Genomic DNA, 25101 nt, shown 5'->3' with positions numbered 1-25101 from the left:
GGCAGCAGAAAAGCTTTTAATTAAATTACTGTGCGGCTTTGAGTTTTTTTGTTTTTTTTTTTGTAAATTTTAAATAATAATTTTGTGATTTGGGGTCCTGTAAAATTTAATTGTGTAGATTTGTTCAATATTTTTAAAGACCATGCATTTTTGGGTTAATCCTTTAACGATTTTTGAAATTATTTAGTTATATTACATTTGAAAAGAAGTTTATATTTTCAAGATTTTTTTTTTAAACGATCGTTGTAAAATGATTACAGAATTTGAATAAAATCGTGCTTCTTTGTTACTAGAAAGATCATACAGCTAACAATAAGGGCAAGGTTTGTAATTAAATTTTTCTGCCATTCAAAAAAACACAGCTTTTATTTTTAACAAGAAAATCAAAGATTCAATTTAAAAGCTAGATTTATTTCGATTAATTCTTTGCCCAAAAAATATTCGAAAAATTTACTATTATTAATAAAAAATCAGTTTTTGGTCATTTAAAAAAATAACTATTCTGTTCAATTTGAATTCTCATCTCCGCAAAACTTTTTTTGCTTTTTTTAAAGATATATGCAACCGGTGCAACAACTGTGTACAGCGCGCTGCCTACTTTAAAAATTTAAGGTCCATAAAATTCGCTACCCAATGCTGTATCCCTCAGCTGCTGTAATAAAAAAAAACCATTAAATTCAGCTGACACCTCTAGGAAAACTCAATTTTAAAGTGAAGATTTCATTTCACTTGATATTTTTCTCCGCTTTGTATACATATTTCAATATCCTCAACTTGTCCGTGTGATTTATGCGCTTTGCCGTCTCGATCGGACACCCCATCCATATTTCAATAAAAAAGTTGAAAAATCAAAAGTGATACTTGAGGGCGCAGGCAATCGCAGTAAAATTCCACCCCGGTCGCTCTCTCGGCTCGCAGCAGGACCATAAAATATTTTATTTCAGTAGGCGACAGTCCTGCGACGGTAATTTGATTACAAGAAGAGCGACCAAAACGCTCTGTCGCCGCAAGCAGGAGACGCACAAATTGAACGATAAATCCGACTCGCGTTTGGATAAAAGTAAAAGTTTTTCTGTGTTAAAACCGGACAATAACTTAGCATCACGGATCGGGATTCAATTGTGGGCGCAATAATAAATTTGGCCGCACTCGGCCGTACATCAACCTGCACCGTTGACAATATGTGACGCACGAAAACGTACATTGGCCCGTCGCCAGTCATCTATCGGAATGTATCGCCGCAAAAACGCAGAAGAAGAAGAAGAAGGAATCTCTCCCCTTTGAATAGCGCCTGACTAACTTATGAGTGCAGCTCCCTGAAATCGGCACGCCGACATAAAACCCTCTGCCAGCTATTTTGCTCTCGGCTGGCGACTCCATCCACTTAGGAAATATGAGAATTGACGCACGCTATCTTCACTTTCTCGCAAACAAAAAGATCTCTCGTGCGCGCTCTTCCGCCCGAGCCCTTCAGCCTCATCAACCAGTGACTGCGGAGCACTTTTCCTTGCTTAACTCAGAGGATAGGGTTTCATATTTGGCATCGACCACCAACTGATTCTAAATTTGGCTGGAAAATTATTATAAGATAGTTCCTAAAAAAGTTACGAAAATAATAATTTATATTAATTTCCCAATTCAAATATTAAAAATTATAGAAATATCGGCGTTTAAAATATGTTATTGCATAATTAATAATTATGCTGTATTATTAATTATAATAATTATATATCTTTTAACAAATTCTTATAATCAGATGCATTTTTGAGCAAAGTTGAGCAGCTTGCAATTGTGTACACCAAAAACCAAAATTAAAATCTGCAATTTACTACTTTTGAAAAATTCAAAGTTAATTTAGCTACCGCATCAAAAACCTGCTTTACATTGTAAAAATCTAACTTTAATTTAATTCATATAATCAAAACAATTTGCACTTTTTCCTAATACAGCAAAAACGCTTTATATGCGTTTAGCTGTTCATTCGTCTCTCTGCACCCTCATATTTTTCAGTATCTTTGGAAAAACTGACGTCCTTCTCCCCCATCACTCAATTTTGCTGGTCAAAACGGAATACTATTTTCGATCTTTTTACGTCTTGGCGACTCGAAGGAATGCAATTGGTCCTCTCTCACCTCAGAAGTTATGTTTGTGTTTTCCCTTTTCATGGGCGCCTGGATAGAGAGAGTGAATTGGCAGAACTTCTGCCGGCAGGGAATTTCATCTCTGCTGAACGGCCATAAATAAATATCGCATGTATGTGCAAGGGAGTATAACAACGAAGAATATCCCTTGTCAAAACAACGGCTTTCAACACTCCACTGATGCTTTTCTTATGTATTGGCGGCCGCAATCGATATAGAAGGAAAACGACGGCATCGGCCAACACTTTTATTGACGCACGCAGAATAGATTGTTTTCCTATCATCAAATATAAATTCCGTCACTGCAGCTTGTGGATTCACATTGACATATATGAGATATTTTTTTAAAAAATCTGCATTGATTTATTTTTATAGAAGATAAAGCAAAATCAATATTTGATTGCAAAACTAACAATAAGAATATAAATATTAATAAAATACTATATTATTTTATTTAAACTTTTTTCCAATACTTTTTGTATAGAGCATTCACTTTTACTACAACATAAGAGTTTTTTTAAAGTCATTATGCAATAAAAAACTTTGCCCTCTTGCATATAATCAGTCGCAGCCATAGTTCACAAATCAAAATTCTTTTCTGCCGCGTGTGCGCCTGAATGCGCGCGTTGTTGATTAATACAGAGAGCGAAAACCCTCCTCGGTCGGAATAAAAAGCTCATTGTCATTCGCAAATCAAAAATCCATTTTTCAAAGTTGAAAAAATTAATCACATCAACAGTCGTGGGCACACACAGCGAGAATGATGAGACGCCACCGCCGCCGCTCGGCTTGGCTCATCCTCCCCCGGCAGTTCTTTTTACGAGGGATGATTAATTTCATCCAGTTAGCACCTCGACTGCTCATCCGCCATTCTCTTACTGCGGATGCGTGTGTATTATAATCGCAGGCAGAATTTTTTTTCATATCTTGCAAACGCGATAATAAAATCAGCCACCCACAAGCTCGTAAAAAGTCGGCCAACTTGAATAATTAGGAGAAATGAAAAAAAGAGGGAAACGTCATAAAAATTCTATGTATATAGTTTATACTTGAATAGCAATTTATTGTTTGAGCCACAATCTGATTGGGGGACTTTCAGCACAGCCAACAGTCAATAAATTTTTTGGGAAATATTTTGTATTTTGTTGATATAAATTTAAAAAGTAGCATGCTTTTTTTATTCTTCTCATCAAAATTTTTTTTTTCAAATTAAATCTTTTTTCACGTATCATCAGCAATTTTTCTTACCAAACTTGGCACTTGTTTACTGGGTTCATGGGACTACCAGTTTTGCATTGCCACGTCTTAGCAAAATGGTGTGAATTTGCAAGGGGTCCATTGACCCTGTGTCGGTGCGGCGCATGTGGATTTGAAAGGACCTCATGGAGCAACGACTCCGGGCTGGACGACTCACACCAAACCTTTCATGCAAATAAATATGTAAGTTTCCAAAAACCTTGATAAATCATTAACTTACAGAGGCAAATCCTAGGAAAAAAATTTGTTCAGGAGTGTAGTCAAGTCCTGGGAGTTTCTGCTCTGGACCGTTCTCTTTCACAAATTGCTGATAGGCCTGGAAGGCCTGCTCCATACCACCATTGTCAGCAATATTTTCTCCTTGCGTGGTCACACCATTAATCTTTTTTAATAAATTAATAAAAATTTTCATGCAAGTTAATTTAGTTAATATAATAATCTCACTGTTGCTTTCGTAGCCAACAGAACATCTAGTTCCGGCACTCGGAAATGATCATATTGCTCGACGATGCACAGAGCCTTTTCCAAGTAAGCGTACTCCGTCTCAGGAGTCCACCATTGCACTAGATTACCATCTTTGTCATTCTGCCTGCCTGATTTTTACAATCATTACAAAACACCAAATTAAAGACGAATAAATTACCCATATCATCAAATCCGTGAGTGATTTCGTGACCAATTATAACACCAATGCTGCCGTAGTTCAGTGCTCTGGAGCAATTTTTTATAACAATTCAAATTTAAATAATTTACATAGATCAACATACTCTAAGGTGTCTTTTCCAAAGAAAGGCGCCTGCAAAATTCCAGCCGGAAAAGCTGCGAAGATAATTGAAATTAATTCAATTAAAGAATATTAAAAATATAATCTCACTTATTGCATTTGTAAGAGGATTGTAGTACGCGTTGACAACTGCAGGGCCTGTGAGCCAGCTTTTTTAGAAAAATAATTTTAGGTAATGATTTTTTATAAAATATTAATTGCAGTATACTCATTTCGGTCAGTCGCTTCTCTCAACTTGTCAAATACGCGCTTCACTTGAACAGATGTTAGGGCCATGACGTTTTCAAAATGGTCTTTTCCAACAATTGCCTAAAAAAATGTAGCCACAATTTAATTTTTTATTCACAAGTTATGTCAAAAAATCACTCACTCCTTCATAATAATGCTTCAGGGCAGTGGCGTTGGAAAACCAGTCAGGGAACCCTATAAACTCGGCCATGGCCTCTGCTTTTTCTCTGGCGGCCAATTTTGTTTCATCATCCATCCATTCTAGAGTGTCGACCCTGTCTATAAAGGACTGGCGAATATGGTGAACCATTTCCAAAGCCTGAGTTTAAATAAGTTTGATTCATCACTGAAGACGTATATAATAAACAATTTCGTACTGTGATCTTTGCTTCGGAATCAAAGAACTTTCTCACAAATTGATACCCAGCAGCAAACGGAAGAGCTGAAGTTGATCTGGTTACGCACTCAATCCATAAAGGTTGGTCCTCCACAATACCGCTAAACACTTTATCGAACGAGAATGAAAGGTGCCTCATCGGTGCACTTGTATCTCGTCCAACGCTTTTCACCACACGCCATAGTATGTAATTTGCTGTATTTATTAACAGTTTACATAATTAAATTTCCTTCTTCTCATAAAAATTTACCTAATGTTCTACGGGAAGTATTTTGCAAGAGCGCCTCTAACTTGAGTAAGTATTCCATTTCTCGGACTAGCATTCGCTCTCCAGAGGATATATTTGCCTCCGTGTCTTGAAAAACCAGGCTCAGCAGCCGGTCCCATTGCAAAATTGATTTTTTCCCATGAGTCTGGATGGTGTCCGTCCACTTTTGTAATTGTCGAACTGATAAAGAATTGTACATCCGATACGCATCTCTTCTGTCTTCACTTGGCGCTGTCAGCTTTTCATCATAAACCATTAAAATATAAAACTTTCAGATTTTTAAATCAACTACCTCAGCCAAGCGACTCTCAAAGTGAACAATTTTCTTTGCCTCCTCCATCATTTCATCCTCATCTACTCGAGCTCCCAACAATTTAGCCGTTCCAACCATCCACTCAGCGTAGGCAGTAAGCTGCTTTTTGTACATGCTAGGTTGAGCCAGCATAGCTCTTGGCAGCACCAAGCTACCTTGGTCCACAGTAACCACGCTTCGACTTGAGTTTTTCCGGTCTGTGTAGACAAATACAGTCGCCAAAGGTGTGAGGCCAAGCCGTCGAGTGACAAAACCCAACGTTTTCAGCAAATCAAACTTGTCTTCTGACCACTGTCCTTCAGTCGTTGCAATTGGCCAACCACCAAGCGTCGAAAGTATCTCCGACAATGGTCTCACACCATACTGCTCTCGTCTTTCTGAATTGCTTTTTAGGTATTTAAATTTCTTTTAATTAATACAATTTACTACCGATATCCATGCAAGCTTGGAAAAATTGCTTGACCAGTGCTACAGGCTCAGGCTCTTGCTCCAAGTGCAAGTCGTCTTCAAAAATATCTGGAAAAAAAAATTAAAAAAATAAGAATTTCGTTGATTCCATTATTGATTTATAAACCTTTCAGCTGCAAGTCAAGTTTTCTGTCCACAATATTGAATTGGTTCCACTGGCTCTCAGTCTTTGGGATAGGGTTGCGCTTTTGCCACCCGCCACAGGCATAAGCATAAAAATCATTGCACGGATCTGCTGCTGAATCAATCGAGACCTTCAAGGCTTCCGCTGCCTCCACGCAACCAGTGGTTTGGCAAACACTGGTGTCTTCTTTCACTATGTACCATGGCATCGCTTCGTCTAAAAAATATTTCAATGATTGCCCAACTCTTAATCATTATTAATATTAAATAAATCAACCTACCATCAGCCATAGGTATGTGAGGTATGAAGTGGCCAGATATAACTTGTAAGCTCAGAAATCCAAGATAAATCAAGAGATTACGCATTTTTCACTAACAATGTGCTTAGATTTAAATCCAACAATAGAAATTCTCTACTGCATTATTTGTAACTACGCAGCTGCACTGCACTGATTGTGTTTGCAAAGTGATGCTAACAAAGGAAGAGATGTGGTAGTGGGTGTTCATTGCAGATAAGCGCTGTATCAAAAAAGGAAGTTTCCGTAAGACTAGAATTAGCATGATGGTTCAATGACCCTTCACAAATGCTTTGCTATAATTTAAATTTTTGTTCCTTTTATTTACGTTACTGTTTTATTTTAACAATACTAATTACAATTTACATAAGGACAACCACTTAACAGACATCCTACTCCCATCGGCTTCTCTTTTTCTTTTCACCAGAGCTGGAACTGCTGCCTGATGACGATGAGGGTTCGTTTGTTGGCAGATGTTGTTTCCAGCTTTGATCATTGGATGCCTTAAACTAAATAGAGAAATATTTAGCTCTTGAAATAAAACATGGTAATTAAGAAAATCTCATAAAATATTTTTAAATCATTAGATGAAAAATTAATTTTTACCTGGCTCTGGTATTGCTGCTTAAATGCATTACGCATTGATGAAAGCCTATCTGTCCCAGGCCCTGCAGATTTTGCGATTTTTTCACTCACACTTTCCTAGTAAAGTATACACAAATTAGTGACCTTTTATAAAAAAATATAATACAGATTCACACACTTTTGGCTGTGCAGAGTAGCCGCCTCCGCCTCCCCCACCACCGCCCCCTGTTGATCTCTCCTTAAAACCAAGTCCTCGGCCTCCAACATTTGCATTCTTGCCCTTTCCTCCTTTAAAGCGAGAGTTCCTGAACCAGGAACTTTGCATGGCAAGTTCCATCAGATCATCAGGAACCTCCTGATTGGCGCCTTCCAGGTTTCTGACAAGATGCCCGACAAATTCCTTATCTTTGTCAGTGACAAAGGTGTAAGCTGTGCCTTTTTCACCAGCTCGACCTGTTCGTCCAATTCTGTGTGTGTGAGTATCGATGTCTCGTGCGATGTCATAGTTGACAACTGTCCTAATATGAGGAATGTCCAGACCACGAGCTGTATTTAAAAATTAACGTAAAGAAATGAAATATGAAAAAACATATATGTTTATTCATATATGTCTGAGTTTAAATTACCTGCAACATCTGTAGCAACAAGAATGTTGACCTCTTTCCGTTTAAAAGCCGTGATGACTTTATTTCTTTCGGCCTGATCCATGTCTCCGTGCAACAAAAGACATTCATTTTCTTTCAGCCTCAGATTATTTGCAACCTCTTCTGCGTTGGCCTAGATTGAAAAAACCAAATTGTTAATAAGTTCACCTCCCTTGTCAGACGTGAGGCCCATAAAGACCGTGCTCGAGACCGGACGAGGTCATTGGTATCAGTGGGTCTCATGTCCGACAAGTGCTCTTTAAAAACAAAATAATAATAATAATAAAATCACCTTTTTTGTCACAAAAATTAGAACGCTGCCTGCTGATTGGAATTCTACAAGGTTGCCCAGAAGCCAGGTCCATTTTGCTTGTGGAGTATTGAATAACTTGACGATTTGAGTCACGTCTTGATTTGCCTCTCCAACATCACCTTGCACGATGCGCACAGGGTCAGTCAATATGTCTCTTGCCAGTTTCTCTACCCTTTTCTTGAATGTGGCACTGTAGAGCTGTGTTTGTCTGTCAGGTCTAACGTGATTGCAAATGGATCGTACTTGTGGCTCTGAGATGTAAAATCAATTTTTACTTAACTTGTTCTGCCAAAATAAAAAATAAAATGATTACCAAAACCCATGTCAAACATTCTGTCAGCCTCGTCCAATACTAAGTATGTGACACGTTGGAGATTTGTTGCTTTCATTTTGACCATGTCAATCATTCGTCCTACAAGTGAAAAATTAATGAAATACAAATTAAAATTTCACCAGCATACCTGGCGTAGCAACAATTATTTCAGCGCCCCCCTCCAGAGCTTGGCTCTGCTCCCATTTTGATCCTCCTCCGTAGCAGCAAACAACTTGGAGGTTGTACGCTTTTCCGAATTTTTTCGCCTCTTGGTAAATCTGGGGCAAACCAATTAAATTAAACATTAGTTTAAAATTATAAAAATAAGTCATACCTGTTGTGACAATTCTCTTGTTGGAGCCAAAATAAGTGCTATTGGTCCTTCGCCTTTCTTCAATGGCCTTTGGTCCATAATGTGAGCAATCATGGGGATAACAAAAGCAGCAGTTTTACCACTACCAGTCTTTGCGATACCTGACGAAAACAATCAGATCATGAAGTGACAGAGAAGATTTTTAAACACTCTACCAATGATATCTCTTCCTGAGAGAGCAGTAGGCACTGCTTGACTTTGTATAGGGGTTGGCTGAGTGTACTCCGATTTCCTAATGACTTTCATTAAGCCTTCGTCCAGGTTGAAGTGACCAAAGCTTGTCACCGGCTTTGGAGGAGAAGGTCCGGTGACCTTAAGTCCCAGCTTGGATCTCAAGTCTATAGCTGTGCTTCTACTCATGCCATGAATATCCTCATGCTCTATGTAGAAATTCTTCTCAAAGTTCTCATAGGTAACTGTGGAGTGGTCCATTGGGGGCAACGGATCAATTATCTACAAATGATTTAATATTTTCAAAATAACCAATCGAAAGTAATAATAAGTTAAATAATACTTTAGATTTCGGAGGTGCAATGGGATTGCCATCTTCATCGTATTCCACCTCGGCATCGGAATCTTCGTGCTGGAGTCCAGCATTGGGATTCTCCTCCATGTACCTAATATAAATGAGTTAAGTTAAAATTTTGATACAATCATTATTTTTGACAATAACCTGTAGTAAGATTCCTCATTGTCTTCATTGTCAATGTCTGTCCGGACGCCCTTCTTCTCAGGTTCTTTCTTGCTCTCAACCTTTACTGTATCTTTCTTCACTTCCTTTTCAATTCCAGCCATAAATGCGTCTAACGGATCCTCCTCCGAATCCGAGTCCTCTTTGCGTTCTTCCTGCTTTTTGTATGAAGGGCTTCCTGGAGCAGGAATATATTCAAGCTGACCCTGGCCCTTCTCATCGTCATCATCAAAGTAGCTGAATAAATCAGTGGAGATTTATATTAATATGTATTGAATTTTAACTAGAACAAATTTCTCACTCATCCTCGTCTGCCCGTGCTCTTTTTCTAGCCTGTCCTCCGTAGCCGCCAATGGTGAGGGCGTTTTGACTGATTGCGTCCATGGTGCTGTAGCCCTGCTTACTCACCCCTAGCGAAGGAGGTGGAGGAACTGCCTGCAAATTGGTGGTCGGCTTGCGTCCAATTTGAAAGCCAAAGCCCCGTCCTCGTTGCATGGTGACTGGTGACCTAACCAAAATAAGATTAGATGGATCAGGAATCAAAAAATCTTCAAACATAAATTATATAATTAGAAATTATATTTATTTATATTTTATAATACGTATATTAATGTAGATTCACAGATTAGAAGAAGACAATTTTTTTTCAAATTATAATCTCTGCAAAATTCGTTTTTACCATACCTTGTTTTAATTAAGCTGATTATGTAACTCAAATTTTAAAAGGCTAAATTTTCAAAACTTAGCCTCGACCTTGGTTTAAACAGGGTTTTGGTCTGCACACCGCAAAAATATAATTAATAAACAACAAGCACCGAACACCGAGAGCCAAAACACCAAAACAACCATCTGAATTCGGAATCATCAATCATCGATCAACATAAAATGCCGCGTCTGCATTTTCATTGGTCGGCTAGTTTTGACATTTCGTTGTGGTTAATCGATTTTGTGACGATGAATGAAAAATGAAAAACACAGATTAGTTTTGTTATTTTACTAATCAATTAGCAGTAATTAATGAGAGCACGAATAAAAGCATTTTTTTTTTAAACGGGGTTGTTTGAACTCCACATTTTTTAAAAAGCAAAAGCAAACAAAGGAGTTTTTTTAACTTCCGTTTTGCGATTTGATTGTATCGCCCAAAATGTTTGCAACCACATGCCATGCCTTTTGCGCCTGTGCCTGTGCGCCATGCTTGCACCAAAAAGCTGATGTAACACTGAATACGGAGGCCAAAAAGTCTGTTTTGAACATATGAGTTCACTTTGGGATATAAAATCAGCGTAATTTAGCCCTCTGAGACCATTCCGTATATTCGTGCAAGTGGTTAGCACTAGAATCTTTGAAAATGTCTGAAGAAGACCCTGTAAGTTGACCCAAATTGGTTTAAAAACACGTCTCATTCGTCCTTTGCATTGCAGATTCTCAGCGAGTTGGCTTCCAAAAAGAAGAAAAAGAAGAAGAAGATCCCCTTTGAATTGGACTCTTTGGAAGCAGGTGCGGAAGGCTCTGGTCCTTCAGAGTCGCCCTCGGACACCCCCGTCAAAGCTGATAAGGAAAATAAGGAACCGGAACCCAAGGCTGATGATGGCACGTTTTCCAGAAGCTTTCAAGCTTTTGACCTATCAAACAATAATTTAATATCAACATCCTTCTCTGTTTATAGATGCCCTGGACCTTGAGCTGGCTGGCAAGAAAAAGCGGAAAAAGAAGATTTTCGACATGAATAAGCTGGACGCCGCCCTTCCTGAAATGGAGACTAATAAGGAGGGAGCCATTGAAAGTTCTGGGCCTGCTGAAGAAGCTCCCGCCGATGTGGGTTGCCTTTGGGAACGATCGATTGGTTTTTACCTGTGGATTTTTTACAAATTTTTAGGATGACTTTAGCCTTGATATGGACTTTTCTTTAACAAAGAAGAAAAAAAAGAAGAAGAAGGACATCGATGAAGATTTGGAAGGAGGGAAGGCTGATAAGGCTGATGATAATGAAAATGGTAAAAAATATCAAAAATGCATTAATGTTGCCCAACTTTCTTAGCTCCTAAGAGCAATCAAAGCTAACAAAGTATTTTAAAATACATGCTGCACTATTGAGGAGATACCTGTCGAGTGCGGTAAGGCTGTAAAAATCCCTGAAATTTGCTTATTATTATTATTTGATTGACTCGAGTCATGAAAAAAAATTTAATTCTTTTCTTTTTTTTAAATTATATAATATTCTTTGCAATTTTTATATTTCTTCAGAAATTATTTTTCTAAGTTACCGGTTTTGTTAAAACGTTAATAAAAAATTCACAGAGTCGAGCAACAACTCCACATGGTTTGGTGTTGATCGAGATTACACTTATGACGAATTGCTCACCCGAGTATTCTGCATTATGCACGAAAAGAATCCTGATATGGCCCTTGGCAAAAAGCAGAAGTTTGTCATGCGTCCTCCACATGTGGTGCGAATCGGCACCAAAAAGACCTCATTTGCTAACTTCACTGAAGTGTGTAAAATGTAAGTTAAATCTTAATAAGCTATTTAATAGCACGTTATGTTAAAATGAATTTATAAAGAAATAATGGATCATAAAAATCGGTGGCAAAACTCCAATGTGGAAATGTGGACGTTTCCACAGGCCTACTGCCCAAAAGGGGCCCATTCATGCCTTATTTAGACAACCGGTAAAACATAAGTGTCAAGGCGTTACCTACTTTACAGGGGCGTCCACGGGCCCACAAAGGTCAAGTTTTGCCACTGATAAATCCAGTTGATTATTAAAAAGATATAATTATAATAGGAGCAAAAATTTATATCAGAACTAAAGCCATACTCGCTACTGAACCACTTGATTGCTGCATTAGTCTCATCCGTGAGCAATTATAATCCTATTATAAATTTGAAAAATTCAATCCTGCAGCTTGCATCGGCAGCCGAAACACTTGCTTGACTTCTTGCTGGCCGAGTTGGGCACCAGCGGGTCAGTTGACGGTAACAGTCAGCTCATCATCAAAGGTCGATTCCAGCAGAAGCAGATTGAAATTGTGTTACGTCGTTACATCAAGGAGTATGTGACTTGCCACACCTGCCGCTCGCCCAACACCATCCTCCAGAAGGACACCCGTATCTTCTTCCTCCAGTGTGAAGACTGTGGCTCTAGGTGCTCCGTGGCCAGCATCAAATCTGGTTTCCAGGTACAATCAATTTTTCTAGGTTGTTTCATTTTGATTCCAATAAAACATTTTTGCAGGCCGTCACAGGAAAACGAGCTGCCATCAGAGCGAAAACAACGTGAAACAATACATGAGGTCAAGGGGTTTGCGCGTGTTAAAAAGTTATTACCAGATCTTATGTCCAGTATCTCTCTATATTGTCTAAAACATTTTTCAACAGTTCAAAATTTCTACAAATTAATTTTTTGCAAGAATAACTAAACTCAAGGGAACCGTTTCATAAAAGGCTTATGACTCATGCTTTTCAATTTGTACCCCATAAATAAATCCGTGTTGATCTAAACTTTAATCAAATTTGTCTTTTTAAAGTTTCATCCGTATATTGTATTTTATTATAAAGGAGATAGGAACTACCGGGAGCTACTTTACTAAACCTTTATATGTCTGATTTAGGTCTTGTGATAATATATTTTGCTACTTCGAAAACCATGTTATTCTTAAAATTAACTTATCTTATTATATTTACTGCTGGTTACACTATTTACTATTTTATCAATATTTTATGTTGGAAGAGCTGTACAGTACAGCACGACCGTATAATGAATTATGAAGTGTAATGGAAGTCACTTAAACATATCTTAAATAGAGATCGATTTACTTTTTTGGGACTATTTGTTCTACAATAATAATAGAAAGATAATGAACAGTGAGATAAATATAGAAAGAGAGAAATATTCAAACCGACACAAAAGTTTAATTGTTTTGCTTAATTTGCGTTGAAATTCATAATTCTTGTAAAACTAGAAGTTTCACATTAAAATAAATGGGGGCCGCGGTGATTAACACAAAATTAATTAACTCTCTACTGATCCTGATCCAAGCAGTTTTTTTTTAGTTTTTTATTGCAAGAGAGTTAATTTTATTATCTCTTGTCTAATGTACTCTCTTAAATTTAAAAGAATTAGCAAAATCACTTTCATCGATTTTAATAATGAAGTTTAATAATTTTTATTTTATTAAAAAATGAGATAATTTTTGCTTCAACTTGCTCTTTTGCCGCGGATCGACTGGAAAAGACGAATGGAGTTAAGAGCACCAACATATTGATGAAATTTCCAAAATTAAAGGTGTCACAAAACACATTAAAATATTTTAATTTTTCAAAATCTTTAAAAAAAAAATTGAAAAAGAAAGTTAAATTTTGTTAACTGTGCTCACAAAAACGCATTCTTTTTTTTAATTTAGACCAATTTAAAACCATTATGAATATTGTCAATGTTGGCTGCCCTTCGTTGCACCGAAGCAAGCACCGAAGCGCACCGAAGTGTTCAAAGGGGGCGTGGTAAAAACATGAATTGAGGTCTGCAATCTTGAGCCGCTGATGCTATTTAAATTTTATTGTTAAAATCTGAGAAACTTCGTCACCATGGCGTACAGATTGATGTCAAATTCAACTACGAGGAGAGTGGAGCTTTTTTTATTTCACGCGAATCGCAGAGGACACATTGATCGGAACACAGTCGTAAGTTACATAATGCCCATTCCATACCTTTTGCCCATAAACTTTCCCTGTTACATCATAATTTTAAAATAATTATTACCATTCATTTTTTACTGAATTTAAAATTTCCAGAATCGAATTAAAAATAAAAAATAAATTACATTTTTAATTTTTATCCACGTCATTTTATTTAATGATTATAAATTTATACAGTTTCAGATCAGGAAAGGTATTTCTCAACTCCAGAAAAGCAATGTCGATTTTGAATCGCTCTTCCGTCGTTTCTGCCAGAAGCCACCGAAAGGCTTTGAAAAGTTCTTCCGGCCAGCAGGCAGCAAACCTCCATCAGAGAGCAAGCAATCTGAATCTAAGGAACAGCCCAAAGATGCGCCAAAAGAAGCACCACCACCTAGTAGAGGGGCCATGCCTCCTCCCTTGTCGAAACCACCCCCTGGTCCTGGCAGACCATTTGACCAGTGGTCTTTTGGGTCGTTCGGAGGGAGTGGTGGTGGAGGACCTAATAAAGAGAGAGACCAGTGGTTCATGTTAGCCGTCTTTGTTACAATGGCAGCCATCGGAGCAATAGCCTTCTTCGAAATGGGTTATAAGGAGATCACTTGGAAGGATTTTGTTAACAAGTAATTTAACTTGAATGCATACTCTTAATTTTGGTTGTAATATTATACATGTTGCAGTTTTTTGGGGAAAGGCATAGTTGAGAAGCTGGAGGTTGTCAACAAAAAGTGGGTTAGGGTGAAGCTCCTGCCAGGAACCACTTACGATGGCAGTGTAAGTGTAAAATCTTTAGCTAGTATATTAGATTTTCATTTGTTAAAAATAAATTGGCAGCAAGGAGTCTTGTGGTTCAACATTGGAAGTGTTGATTCTTTCGAAAGAAACTTGGAAAATGCACAAATCGACATGAACGTAGAGCCTCCGAATTTCATCCCTGTGGTCTACAAGTCTGAACTAGAAGCCGCAAGCGTTACAGGAATTCTCCCAACTCTTCTCATTATAGGTTTGCTTGTGAATTACATAATCAGGCTAAAAGTAAGTTCTGTTTTATAGGATTTCTATTCTACATGATGAGAAGGTCTGCAGAAATGATGGGAGGCAGAGGCCGCAAAGGTGGCGGCTTGTTTGGAGGTGTCATGGAATCCACTGCTAAACTCATCAATCCTTCTGATATTCCCGTCAGATTCAAGTAAATCAATTTGAACTTTTTACCTCTTCGGACACAGCTAAACGAATCTTTAGGGACGTAGCGGGGTGTGAGGAAGCAAAACTGGAAATCATGGAGTTTGTCAACTTCTTAAAGAATCCCCAACAATACATGGATTTGGGTGCCAAGATCCCGAAAGGTGCAATGTTGACCGGCCCTCCGGGAACGGGCAAAACACTCTTGGCCAAAGCAACTGCTGGAGAGGCCAATGTGCCTTTCATCACTGTGTCCGGTTCGGAGTTCCTGGAGATGTTTGTCGGCGTCGGTCCATCACGTGTAAGTTTTTATTTTTCAAATCTTTTTTTAAATTAGTAAAAAACTGTGGAACAGGTTCGAGATATGTTTGCTATGGCCAGGAAACATGCACCTTGCATTTTATTCATCGATGAGATCGATGCTGTCGGCCGCAAAAGAGGAGGCAGAAGTTTCGGTGGCCATTCAGAACAGGAAAACACCTTGAACCAACTTCTAGTAGAGATGGATGGTAAATTAAATAAAGTCTCTGGAGAACTTGAAATTTTAACTGGATATTTTAGGATTTAACACAACTACAAATGTTGTTGTTTTGGCTGCCACAAACAGAGTGGATATTTTGGACAAAGCTCTTCTTCGACCTGGACGTTTTGATCGTCAGATCTTTGTCCCTGCTCCGGACATCAAGGGCAGAGCTTCTATTTTCAAAGTTCACTTGGGAAATTTGAAGACGAACCTCGACAAGAACGACCTTGCACGTAAAATGGCTGCTCTCACCCCAGGCTTCACAGGTACTCTCAGATTTGCTAAAAACTAGTTTGTGCTAAAACCCTTAATTTTTAGGAGCTGACATTGCAAATGTTTGCAACGAAGCGGCTTTGATAGCTGCCAGAGATTTGAAAGAGGCGATTGTAATGAAAGACTTCGAGGCTGCAATCGAAAGAGTGGTTGCTGGCATGGAGAAGAAAACTAATGTGCTGCAGCCAGAGGAGAAGAAAACTGTTGCATACCATGAAGCTGGTCATGCTGTGGCAGGATGGTTCCTCCAGCATGCTGATCCTCTGCTGAAGGCAAGTCTTTTTGGCCTTGTTTGAAGTTCTTTCATAGTTAGTATTATTATTTTTTTAGGTTTCAATTATTCCTCGTGGAAAAGGTCTTGGCTACGCGCAGTACTTACCGAGGGAGCAGTACCTCTACACAACAGAGCAGCTGTTTGACAGAATGTGCATGACCTTGGGAGGCAGAGTGTCGGAAGAAATTTTCTTCAGCAGAATCACCACTGGAGCTCAGGACGATCTTCGCAAAGTAACACAAAGTGCTTATGCACAAGTAAGCCTTTGAGCTGATGAAATTTTTCAGATTAAATGGTTTTGATTAATTAGGTTGTCCATTACGGCATGAACTCGAAGGTGGGCAATGTCAGCTTTGACATGCCTCAGCCAGGCGAAATGGTCATGGAAAAGCCATACTCGGAGGAAACTGCTCAGATGATTGACTCTGAAGTGAGAAGTCTCATTAGCAAGGCTCATATGAGCACAATGGATCTTCTATTGAAGCATAAGGAGAATGTAGCAAAGGTTTGCCAAGATTTTTTTATTTTTCATGACTCGGTTGAGATTTTTATCGAACCATTTGTATCAAATATGAAAACATGAGCTTTACTTATACATTTCAATATTTCATCCTTATTTGAGAAAAAAAAATCAAATTTTCACAAATGTTTTACTTCCAGGTTGCAGAACGCCTTCTGAAACAAGAAATCTTAGGAAGGGATGACATGATCGAATTACTCGGTCCTAGACCATTCCCCGAAAAGTCAACTTATGAGGAATTCGTTGAGGGCACCGGCTCATTTGAGGAAGACACCACACTGCCCGAAGGACTCAAGGACTGGAACAAGAACAAGGAAGAAGAAAAGAGTCCAAAGGAGCAGCAACCTGCTGAAGATTCAAAAGCTAAGAAGCCGCCGAAGAGCAAAAAGTCATAAGAATTATCCATCTGTGGTGAACTTACAGACTGATTTATAGATTCTACTAAATCTCATTCGCATCGATGTTGGGCTTGGTGCGATAATTTTAGTATTGTACCTCATTTCACTAATGTAAACCGCACCAAGGCCAATTATGTGATGGGAGGGCTATGAAATTGTGCATTAATTGTAAATCACCAATAAATTATGAATTGCTTGGTCAAAATGTTAATTGTTTCTTTAAGAGCAGCGGGGACGGGACCGGGAAATTGAAGTTAAATAAATTAAGAAATCAAGACAATATGTAAAAATTTGAGGTATTGATATAAATTTAGCAACCCACAGTACATACGAGCAGAAAAAATTTATTAATTATAATTGGATGTTTTGAATACACAGTAAATGCTCACTCTGACAATGAATCATGCCAGCTGGGGGGGGGGGGGGGGCGAAAGCTATTCATCCTGGCCAAGGCAAAAAGGATGTTGCCAGAGAGCTCTTTGGGGCTATCCTTGGCAAGGAGGGCTTGCCGAGGGGTCAAGCCAGTGGTCACCAGCTCTGGAGGTATGTTAGGGGTCTCCTCATCTTCAATTAGGGTATATGGCTTTTGGCGCATAAGCATTTTGAATGCTTTACCAGCCAGCACAAGGGGACCTGTGTTAAAATAATTTTTTTAAATCAAAATTTGAGAAACAAACAAAAAAAACTACTTTCTCCTCCTTTCACTGAATCACCGTTTCGCAAGATGAAGTAGGAAAGTGTGGATGCATCCCTGAGAACAGTTTGCAAAACGCCGACCGACACGGGTCCCTCTGCTTCTGGGGCGTTTTGCAGCTCAGCAACTCGTTCTTTTTGGGCGACAAATCGGGGCCACCAAATTTGAGTGCACTGCTGTCCCTCTTGAGCTGCAGTTTCCATTTTGGTAGGATATTATAACACACCACATGTGCTAAAAAGAAAAAGTCCAGATTACAGATTTTCATTTTTGTATATTCGCACACACACACATAAATTTAAAATTATGCAACAATATATTTAATAAATAATTAATTATTAAATACCAAAAGATTTCACCATTTGCGAAATCAAATAACATTGGTTCTTATGACAGCTTCATCTTAGAATGATTGAATCTTTTCAATCCTAAGATATGTCGTAGTAGATGCAAAATAAAAAATATTGGCGTTGGAAAAATCAAAATTGGTTCAGCGTGGGGCTGTAGTCAGGCGATCAAAGATTTGTAAAGTAGGCAACCGAAGCCAATTTTTTGAGCTTTTACAAATCTTTGATCGCCTGACTACAGCCCCACGCTGAAACAATTTCGATTTTTCCAACGCCAATATTCTTTATTTTGCATCTACTACGACATATCTTAGGATTGAAAAGATTCAATCATTCTAAGATAAGGCTGCCATAAGAACCAATGTTATTCGATTTCGCAAATGGTGGTTAATTTTTTAAATTGAAGAAAATCATAATATAATGTGTTCAATAAGTAAAATGGAAAAAATGCTGTCATCAATGCAAAATAATAAGTGCTATATAGTGCATTTTTTTTGTCCAAAAATTACAAATAGAAAAAAAATTAAGGGAGAGTCGCGTTAATTACACAGCTTTAGAACTTTTACTAAATTCTGATACCCCCACACAAAAATTATGAACTTGATTGGAAATTCTCGCCATGAATGATGAAATTCAAAATTTTGGTTGTAAAAAAATTGAGGTTTCTCAAATTTCGATAATTTGAATGAAAGTTTAAATCAAGAATTTGCAATTGCATTAATCAAATTGAATTGAGATTCTGAAATTCGCACGATTTTTTAAACTGAAAAATGTGAATTCTTAACAAGACAGGAGTTTTATAATTTTTGTGTGGGGGTTGTATCACAATTGTGTGTTAATTTCGGATTATTTAAATGAAAATCAGAATTGTGATGATTTCGGATAAATTAAATGAAAGGTCAAGAATTTAAAAACCAGCCTCGGAAACCGGGGCTTCCAGAATTCGCACGATTTATTTACAACAAAACCGAAAATTTTAATTCATGCGAGAATTTCTATAATCGCTCAAATTTGTAAATGTGGGGTTATCAGAATAATGAAATTTCCGTTTATTCTGATTGCCTATGATGAAACTGATGAAAGTTTAAATCCAGATCAAAATTTATATGAAAGCGGTGACACCAGGACTTCCAGAATTCGCACGATTTAATCACAACCGAAAATTTGAATTTATAGCAAAGAGAATTTATAAAAACAAGTTATCAAAAAAAGTACAAACCACTAATGCGGCCAGTCTGCGGCGTAGCTTCTGTAGTTCTTGTTAGCACTTTTCGTTAAACGATTACTGAAGGTTTGAAGAAGCGAGAAAACGGGACTCGTGCAGACGTGCAAGCAATCGCCAATATAATGTTAATGATCTTGTTGTTGTTCGACTCGACGATGGACGAAATGAACAGAACAAGTTCAACAAGTTCGCGCAATTACTCAAATTTTAACGGCTGGTGCAGTTTAGCCAGCCGTTGAGAATTCTTGATGTGTACCAATTCTTTGAAACTTCGATCCTTCGATGATTTTTGCTGCTTTCGCTAATTCAATTGGTCATTGTTAGATGAAAAAAATATAAAATTCTTTTTATTTTTTATTCCTAAAACAATTCTTGCCTTTCTATTCATTATAAGATTTTGGTTTGGTTGTATCGACAAAACATTGAACTCTCAACAGTTGGTGCTATTCTTATTTTCTACTCCCTAGAGGAGGCAGGGAGAAGAATGTGGGAATCCTCAATCCTCATATTGCATTTGCATTTTGCGCCAAGCGCCAAGTGAAATGTGCAGCTTCGTGTTCAAACCTGCAAACCTGCTGCCCGGCCTGACTATGCAGCCCACCTTGAGCAGCATGGCCAAAAGATGGCCAAGCAGAGCTAAAACCTACCAGCTGAACCAGCTCCACGAGCACCGCCAGTACCCGCCGCCATCGAGGTGGTGAGATTTATTTTCTTTTTATCTTTTTGAAATTTATAAATTAGAATTAGAAGGCGTTCCAGTTAAAATAACGCATAATGAGCAATAATGAGCTTTACTTAATTTACTTTAATTTTATGTATATTTTCTATTGCTTGTTTTGAGACTGAAAGCGTCTTTTTTAAAGTAATTGATTTACATATTCATCCATCGATTTTAATTAACTTTAATTTTTCTTTTTGAATATTTTAAATTTGAGAATTCTTAAAATCAATATTGTAAAATTATGACGGTATGATTAAAAAAACAATAATATAATTTTTGATGTCAAATCCCATAATTTATCAATTGAATAAAATTTTGAATACATCAAATTTTTTGAAATTATGTAAATTTCATTTACTAATTTTTACAATAACAGGAAGTACAATGGCGCCGGAACGCCAAAGTATTTTTTAACTTTTCTAATAGTATTTGGAGACATATAATCCCACTGAATTTAATTAATTTAAATTTTTTTAAATTGTTTTTTAACTTTAGAATTCTTGATCAAGCTTATGAAATTTTACTGAAAATTAAAAAATTTTGTGAGGCGCTAAAACTGGATCTCCCGATAGGCAGCGGCGGGGTGGCGTCGCCGCGACGCACCAGGGCGCCGCTATGTCGCCTCATGGGGAAGGACGAGGACTCATTTGAGCTCGAGGTCGACGAACCGGCCACAACCCTGACGAGGTGGTCGAACGCCGCACGCGACGCCATCGCCGTCGGCGCCGCGCCAAGATTTTCGGCAGTGCGGGGCCGCGACGCTTGCGCTCCTCCGTGTCCGTCTGCTTGTCGGAGGCGGTACGTGGTGACCAACCCCTCGTGCCGCCGGCAGCCCCCGAGACCCCTGGAGGCGCACCCGAGGTGGCCAGAGACCCACAATTAAGCACGTTCAGGTTAACACCCCTTGTCATTTATTAACTTGGAAAAGATATATAAATAAACAGTACGTCGTTTAATCAGGGTTCATGCTCAATAATTGAAACGTTTCTGAAATAAACCTGCATTTTTAAATTGTTTTGAAATTGATTGTATTCTACGTAAATTCAACAACGGAGAATACACTGTGAAATAATTAATTTTTGCCACTTTTTTTCTTCAATATTTGAATCAGGGCTACTCTTTGAAATAAAAATGGCACTTTTTTCGACAGATGATATATCTTTATTTTAAAACAAATCATTATTTTTAATCGTGTTTTTTTTTTAATTTCTTCATTTATTACATAACCGCCAGTTCAGTTTCTACATTGACTTATTTTAAGCAACACAGAAGATGCGAGTCAAACACAATTTTTAAACTACACCTATGTTGCTGATCAGCACACTAAAATGCCTGAGCCCTTTTTTTCCCGTTCCAACTCTAAACATAATATTTTAGATTTTGGCTCTCATGAACTCTAGGGCGAGGATTATAAAATTATTATTGAGGATGGAAATTTAAATTTTATTTGTGCTTAAGTTTCCCACATGATTTATTATTTGAATGTGAATTGTTTGGTGTAATGCAATGAAGCATTCAGGGGATTCAGCAGCACTCTAACGCGTTTATGTCCCCTTTGGAGATGACCAATAATCTTGTTGGGTGAGAGCTTTTTTTACTTATTGCATTTTTTTAACGATTTTTGCATTGTTGCTAAAGCGAAAACAAGCATTATTGTCAGATGCTGGTTAAACGTCCTTTGTTGAGATTTTGAATGCGGAATAATTCTTAACAGAAAATTTTGAAGTTCTGACAAGTAAGTTTGAAGTCTCCGTATATAGGCTCAGATTTAAAAGTTCCTGTACAAATTGAGAATCGTCGAGCCGGGTCCAAAATGCTTTGGGCAATTTTGATTGGACTGCTAGGAGGGTTCGCTTTGACATGGATGCTTTCAAAGCGCACAGAAAAGGAGATAACTTGGGAAGAGTTCGTCTATAAGTAAAATTCTTGTAAAACGTCATTTTAAAAAATTTAATTTAATTCCTATTGAAAAGCTACCTGAGGCAAGGTTTGGTCGCGCAAGTTCATGTCCTCAACTACGAGTGGGTGCGAGTCATCCTGAAAAGCGCTACTGATGATTATGACGAAGTTTGATTATAAATTAAATCCGAGGAAAATATTTGTTCACCCTAAAAAATTCATTTTCACAGACTTGTTGGTTTCGAATCGGCAACTTGTTGCACTTTGAGAGAAATCTGCAAAAAGAGATTAGAAGGAGCAACTTGATGTCCAGCATTTCTGTTGCACATAAAAAGGAGACCCGACTGATCGACATTTACAATTACGCTACAGACATCATAAACCTTGCTCCCTCAGTTTTGTGCTGGATTGGTGAAACTTAAAATTGTAAAATTTTGTTCTATTCATTAATCCTTAAGAGTTTTTAGTTGTTCTACTGATCCTCATTGCTGCCGTTTTTGGCATCAATCTCTCAATCATGTCGGATGAGCCAGTTTCAACAAATATCCACTTAATCAATCAACCTAGTCATTCGATAAATTTTAGGTAACTTTTTCCTCTAATTAAATAAAGTGAAATATAAAAATTAATTATTTTACAGTGATATTGTTGGATGTGATGAAGCAAAACTGGAGATAATGGAAATTGTAAATTTTTTGAAGCATCCAGAAATTTACACTGATATGGGCGCAAAAATACCCCGCGGAGCCCTTTTGCATGGACCACCCGGAACAGGAAAGACGGCTTTGGCCAAGGCAGCTGCCGCTGAGGCAAACGTTGCGTTCATCACAATGTCCGGGCCTGAATTCAACGAGATCTTTGTCGGCGTGGGACCTCGGAGGGTTTGCTCTGAATAAATGTTTTCAAGCTTTTTCTCATATACAAGGAAAAAATCATATAGGTGCGCCAACTGTTTGATTTGGCCAAAAGAAACGCTCCGAGCATCATCTTCATTGATGAAATTGACAGCATTGCGAATAAGCGAAGCGCACTCTCTGGTGGAAGCGAGCAAGACAGTACGCTGAACCAAATGCTGGTAGAAATGGATGGTTAGTTTTATAAATAAATTTAAAAGAAAAGGTTCAGATTAAACCAGCGCAGTTTATTAATTTAGATGAGAAGATGAACATGAAAAAGGTTTAAGCAAATTATTTCTTTTAAATTTACAAATTTTAAATTTGCATATCTTCTATAGCTGTAATTTTTTATTAAAAAAAGGAAAAACTTTCCTACAGCGCAATAAATGTTTTATACTCACGCAGGAGTGGTTTAAAACTCTGAACCATTTCTTCTTATCTAGATTGAAATATAATGAAAAAACTAAGCACTTTAATTTTTTATAGGTTTTGAGGCTTTAGAAAAAGTCATTGTCATGGCTGCTACAAATCGATTGGAAATTTTGGACCCCGCTTTGTTGAGAGCGGGAAGGTTCGACCGATTGGTGAGAGTTCCAGCACCCGATGAGAAAGACAGAGCTGCTTTGTTCGAGAAGTACCTGCGCTCAGTCAATGTCCTTGGCACTCTTCGCAAATCCGAGCTGGCTAATGAGCTGGCCAAAATCACCCCAGGGTTCACAGGTACAAATAAATAGTAATTAAAAAGATTGCTCCATTAAAAAAAATTATTATATAGGTGCCACCATTGCTGGTGTTTGCAACGAGGCGGCTATTCTTGCAACGAGGAATGGCCAGTGCTCTGTGGAGCAGCATAATTTCATCGAGGCCATCGATCGAGTGCTGACAGGTTCAGGTGGACAAACACACTTGACCCCCGAAGAGATGTTCGCAGTCGCCCATCATGAGGCTGGCCATGTTGTCACAGCTTGGTTTCTGAAGCACAGCGACCCTCTCTTGAAAGTATGAATTTTTATTCATATAATTATTTTTTATGTAACTATTAAAATTTGATTTTTCTTTTAGGTGACGATCACACCTCGCGGAAACGCACTTGGCTTCACACAATTCTCTCCGAAAGATCTCAAGCTGCAAACGAAAGAGCAGATCTTTGACCGAATGTGTGTCCTGCTTGGTGGCCGAGTTGCCGAGGAATTGTTCTTTGGGAAAATTTCCACCGGTGCCGCAGATGACCTCCGAGTTGCCACCAACATCGCCTATGAAATGGTTCATTTTGGATTTAATTATCAATTATTTATTTGACGAGTTTCGACCACACGCAGGTAATGAGCTTGGGGATGAGTGACAAAATCGGAGCTATGAGTTTTCAAGAGCGAGAAAAATACCCTCTCTCGGAAGAATTTTCCAAAAAGATTGATTCCGAAGTGCACCAACTCTTGTCCAAGGCTCTCGAGACCACCACTGAACTGCTTTACCTGCACAAGAGCGACATTTCCTTGGTAAGTGCCTAAATAAATTAAAATTTTAATATTTAATGAGTCGAGAATTTATAAGACTTTTAAATTTACGATTATCAGTTTATATGGCTTAAAAGCAAGTCAGTCTTATTTTGAATGATTAATTTATATAATCACTATCTGTTTATGATTTTTTTCATTAGATTGCTGAGAAGCTTATTGAGAAAAACACGCTGCAAGCCGAAGAAATTGAAACATTGATTGGAAAAAGGCCATTTGGATAAGTGAGGTTCCGAAAAGGACAAGAGCCAAGTAGCGCGCGCAGATTTCTTACAATTATTCCAATTAGTTATTTTCATTAAAAGTTACACTTTTACACAAAAAATTATAATTTTTTTTATAGCAAAATTTTAAAAGTACTGCATTTCTCATCATATAGTGCGATTAAAAAAATTAGTGACTCAAGGCTCAAGGTACATTATTGACAGAATTTTTAATGGGGCCATAATATAATAATGAAAAATTCTTTGAAGTTTGAATTTGGAGCTTTGAGGCGCGCGTAAAATAAATTTATCTATCTTTCGATCATTTTATCTGTCGTCATGCTCTCAGTCAGTAAAGTTGTGCAAAATTTAAGTCATAATTTTATTGGTATAAATACAATAAATATCAGCGTAAATTTGATCATTATCAAAAAATACCACGTATGATAAGTTTGATTAATTAAATAATTGCATAATTTTTAATGGGAAGCAAAAAAATAAATCTTCAAATTAACAATACATACATAACTTCAGACTTCAGATAAAAATTATGCGTTTAATTC

At 37.8% G+C, this 25101-nt stretch overlaps 6 protein-coding genes across 9 annotated transcripts; 3 read left to right on the top strand and 3 right to left on the bottom strand.

Annotated features, from left to right (window-relative positions):
• Nucleotides 1-3188: 3188 nt before the first annotated feature.
• LOC132197641 (neprilysin-4-like) lies at nucleotides 3189-6494 on the bottom strand. The gene is made up of 14 exons (XM_059621044.1): nucleotides 6261-6494; nucleotides 5963-6196; nucleotides 5818-5904; nucleotides 5368-5765; nucleotides 5058-5313; nucleotides 4788-5002; nucleotides 4553-4729; nucleotides 4391-4491; nucleotides 4273-4331; nucleotides 4166-4217; nucleotides 4042-4109; nucleotides 3843-3991; nucleotides 3619-3780; nucleotides 3189-3562 (listed from the first exon to the last, which is right to left on the bottom strand). Exons 1-14 carry the CDS (start codon nucleotides 6343-6345, stop codon nucleotides 3386-3388), a joined length of 2220 nt encoding a protein of 739 aa, XP_059477027.1. The 5' UTR covers nucleotides 6346-6494; the 3' UTR covers nucleotides 3189-3385.
• Nucleotides 6495-6564: 70 nt separating this feature from the next.
• On the bottom strand, nucleotides 6565-10057 carry LOC132197640 (ATP-dependent RNA helicase DDX42). The gene is made up of 13 exons (XM_059621043.1): nucleotides 9879-10057; nucleotides 9496-9702; nucleotides 9177-9431; nucleotides 9018-9120; nucleotides 8659-8956; nucleotides 8465-8604; nucleotides 8279-8408; nucleotides 8131-8229; nucleotides 7797-8068; nucleotides 7487-7637; nucleotides 7039-7406; nucleotides 6882-6977; nucleotides 6565-6784 (listed from the first exon to the last, which is right to left on the bottom strand). Exons 2-13 carry the CDS (start codon nucleotides 9687-9689, stop codon nucleotides 6668-6670), a joined length of 2223 nt encoding a protein of 740 aa, XP_059477026.1. The 5' UTR covers nucleotides 9690-9702; nucleotides 9879-10057; the 3' UTR covers nucleotides 6565-6667.
• A 315-nt stretch (nucleotides 10058-10372) lies between these two features.
• LOC132196741 (eukaryotic translation initiation factor 2 subunit 2) lies at nucleotides 10373-12707 on the top strand. Its single transcript, XM_059619586.1, has 7 exons — nucleotides 10373-10560; nucleotides 10616-10784; nucleotides 10861-11009; nucleotides 11071-11188; nucleotides 11493-11697; nucleotides 12101-12374; nucleotides 12431-12707. The coding sequence occupies exons 1-7, from the start codon at nucleotides 10543-10545 to the stop codon at nucleotides 12473-12475; spliced, it is 978 nt and encodes a 325-aa protein (XP_059475569.1). The 5' UTR covers nucleotides 10373-10542; the 3' UTR covers nucleotides 12476-12707.
• Nucleotides 12708-13679: 972 nt separating this feature from the next.
• On the top strand, nucleotides 13680-17296 carry LOC132197619 (AFG3-like protein 2). 2 transcript variants are annotated; one of them, XM_059621011.1, is made up of 12 exons: nucleotides 13680-13875; nucleotides 14074-14492; nucleotides 14550-14643; nucleotides 14704-14872; nucleotides 14923-15058; nucleotides 15112-15352; nucleotides 15407-15560; nucleotides 15613-15840; nucleotides 15893-16119; nucleotides 16178-16378; nucleotides 16432-16626; nucleotides 16782-17296. In XM_059621011.1, exons 1-12 carry the CDS (start codon nucleotides 13780-13782, stop codon nucleotides 17034-17036), a joined length of 2415 nt encoding a protein of 804 aa, XP_059476994.1. In that variant the 5' UTR covers nucleotides 13680-13779; the 3' UTR covers nucleotides 17037-17296. The 2 variants fall into 2 exon arrangements, with proteins under 2 accessions (XP_059476994.1, XP_059476993.1); XM_059621010.1 differs by having other exon boundaries at nucleotides 14068-14492; nucleotides 16782-17295.
• Nucleotides 17297-17424: 128 nt separating this feature from the next.
• On the bottom strand, nucleotides 17425-19490 carry LOC132196346 (uncharacterized). The gene is made up of 3 exons (XM_059618913.1): nucleotides 19300-19490; nucleotides 17729-17967; nucleotides 17425-17672 (listed from the first exon to the last, which is right to left on the bottom strand). The coding sequence occupies exons 2-3, from the start codon at nucleotides 17934-17936 to the stop codon at nucleotides 17425-17427; spliced, it is 456 nt and encodes a 151-aa protein (XP_059474896.1). The 5' UTR covers nucleotides 17937-17967; nucleotides 19300-19490.
• A 455-nt stretch (nucleotides 19491-19945) lies between these two features.
• On the top strand, nucleotides 19946-24671 carry LOC132197243 (AFG3-like protein 2). 3 transcript variants are annotated; one of them, XM_059620394.1, is made up of 13 exons: nucleotides 19946-19999; nucleotides 20599-20919; nucleotides 21787-21943; nucleotides 22000-22093; nucleotides 22156-22336; nucleotides 22393-22510; nucleotides 22566-22806; nucleotides 22866-23013; nucleotides 23308-23541; nucleotides 23597-23820; nucleotides 23884-24084; nucleotides 24141-24317; nucleotides 24479-24671. In XM_059620394.1, exons 3-13 carry the CDS (start codon nucleotides 21840-21842, stop codon nucleotides 24557-24559), a joined length of 1803 nt encoding a protein of 600 aa, XP_059476377.1. In that variant the 5' UTR covers nucleotides 19946-19999; nucleotides 20599-20919; nucleotides 21787-21839; the 3' UTR covers nucleotides 24560-24671. The 3 variants fall into 3 exon arrangements, with proteins under 3 accessions (XP_059476377.1, XP_059476378.1, XP_059476379.1); XM_059620395.1 differs by having other exon boundaries at nucleotides 19946-20002; XM_059620396.1 differs by lacking the exons at nucleotides 21787-21943; nucleotides 22000-22093.
• The last annotated feature ends 430 nt before the right edge of the window (nucleotides 24672-25101 follow it).

Source organism: Neocloeon triangulifer, unplaced genomic scaffold (genome assembly GCF_031216515.1).
Source record: "Neocloeon triangulifer isolate White Clay Creek 2 clone unplaced genomic scaffold, ASM3121651v1 ptg000012l, whole genome shotgun sequence".
Classification (NCBI taxonomy): domain Eukaryota; kingdom Metazoa; phylum Arthropoda; class Insecta; order Ephemeroptera; family Baetidae; genus Neocloeon; species Neocloeon triangulifer.
The sequence above is the reverse complement of the archived record's forward strand: the minus strand, read 5'-3'. Positions and strand labels throughout refer to the sequence as shown.

What these genes read in the sequence shown, in the direction of transcription:
- LOC132197641 (XM_059621044.1), bottom strand. Translation starts at nt 6,345, where the DNA reads ATGCGTAATCTCTTGATTTATCTTGGATTTCTGAGCTTACAAGTTATA. An exon ending in TACTTCCCGTAGAACATTAG is followed by an intron (nt 5,003 to 5,057) that starts GTAAATTTTTAT and finishes TAATAAATACAG; the next exon opens with CAAATTACATACTATGGCGT. An exon ending in TCACGGATTTGATGATATGG is followed by an intron (nt 3,992 to 4,041) that starts GTAATTTATTCG and finishes TGTAAAAATCAG; the next exon opens with GCAGGCAGAATGACAAAGAT.
- LOC132197640 (XM_059621043.1), bottom strand. Translation starts at nt 9,689, where the DNA reads ATGCAACGAGGACGGGGCTTTGGCTTTCAAATTGGACGCAAGCCGACC. An exon ending in CTCAGGAAGAGATATCATTG is followed by an intron (nt 8,605 to 8,658) that starts GTAGAGTGTTTA and finishes TGTTTTCGTCAG; the next exon opens with GTATCGCAAAGACTGGTAGT. An exon ending in TAATTTTTGTGACAAAAAAG is followed by an intron (nt 7,638 to 7,796) that starts GTGATTTTATTA and finishes TTTTCAATCTAG; the next exon opens with GCCAACGCAGAAGAGGTTGC.
- LOC132196741 (XM_059619586.1), top strand. An exon ending in CTGAAGAAGCTCCCGCCGAT is followed by an intron (nt 11,010 to 11,070) that starts GTGGGTTGCCTT and finishes ACAAATTTTTAG; the next exon opens with GATGACTTTAGCCTTGATAT. An exon ending in GGCTGATGATAATGAAAATG is followed by an intron (nt 11,189 to 11,492) that starts GTAAAAAATATC and finishes AAAAATTCACAG; the next exon opens with AGTCGAGCAACAACTCCACA.
- LOC132197619 (XM_059621010.1), top strand. Translation starts at nt 13,780, where the DNA reads ATGGCGTACAGATTGATGTCAAATTCAACTACGAGGAGAGTGGAGCTT. An exon ending in ACATTGATCGGAACACAGTC is followed by an intron (nt 13,876 to 14,067) that starts GTAAGTTACATA and finishes AAATTTATACAG; the next exon opens with TTTCAGATCAGGAAAGGTAT. An exon ending in ACTTCTAGTAGAGATGGATG is followed by an intron (nt 15,561 to 15,612) that starts GTAAATTAAATA and finishes TGGATATTTTAG; the next exon opens with GATTTAACACAACTACAAAT.
- LOC132196346 (XM_059618913.1), bottom strand. Translation starts at nt 17,936, where the DNA reads ATGGAAACTGCAGCTCAAGAGGGACAGCAGTGCACTCAAATTTGGTGG. An exon ending in TTCAGTGAAAGGAGGAGAAA is followed by an intron (nt 17,673 to 17,728) that starts GTAGTTTTTTTT and finishes ATTTTAACACAG; the next exon opens with GTCCCCTTGTGCTGGCTGGT.
- LOC132197243 (XM_059620394.1), top strand. Translation starts at nt 21,840, where the DNA reads ATGCTTTGGGCAATTTTGATTGGACTGCTAGGAGGGTTCGCTTTGACA. An exon ending in TGGGAAGAGTTCGTCTATAA is followed by an intron (nt 21,944 to 21,999) that starts GTAAAATTCTTG and finishes CCTATTGAAAAG; the next exon opens with CTACCTGAGGCAAGGTTTGG. An exon ending in CCAACATCGCCTATGAAATG is followed by an intron (nt 24,085 to 24,140) that starts GTTCATTTTGGA and finishes GACCACACGCAG; the next exon opens with GTAATGAGCTTGGGGATGAG.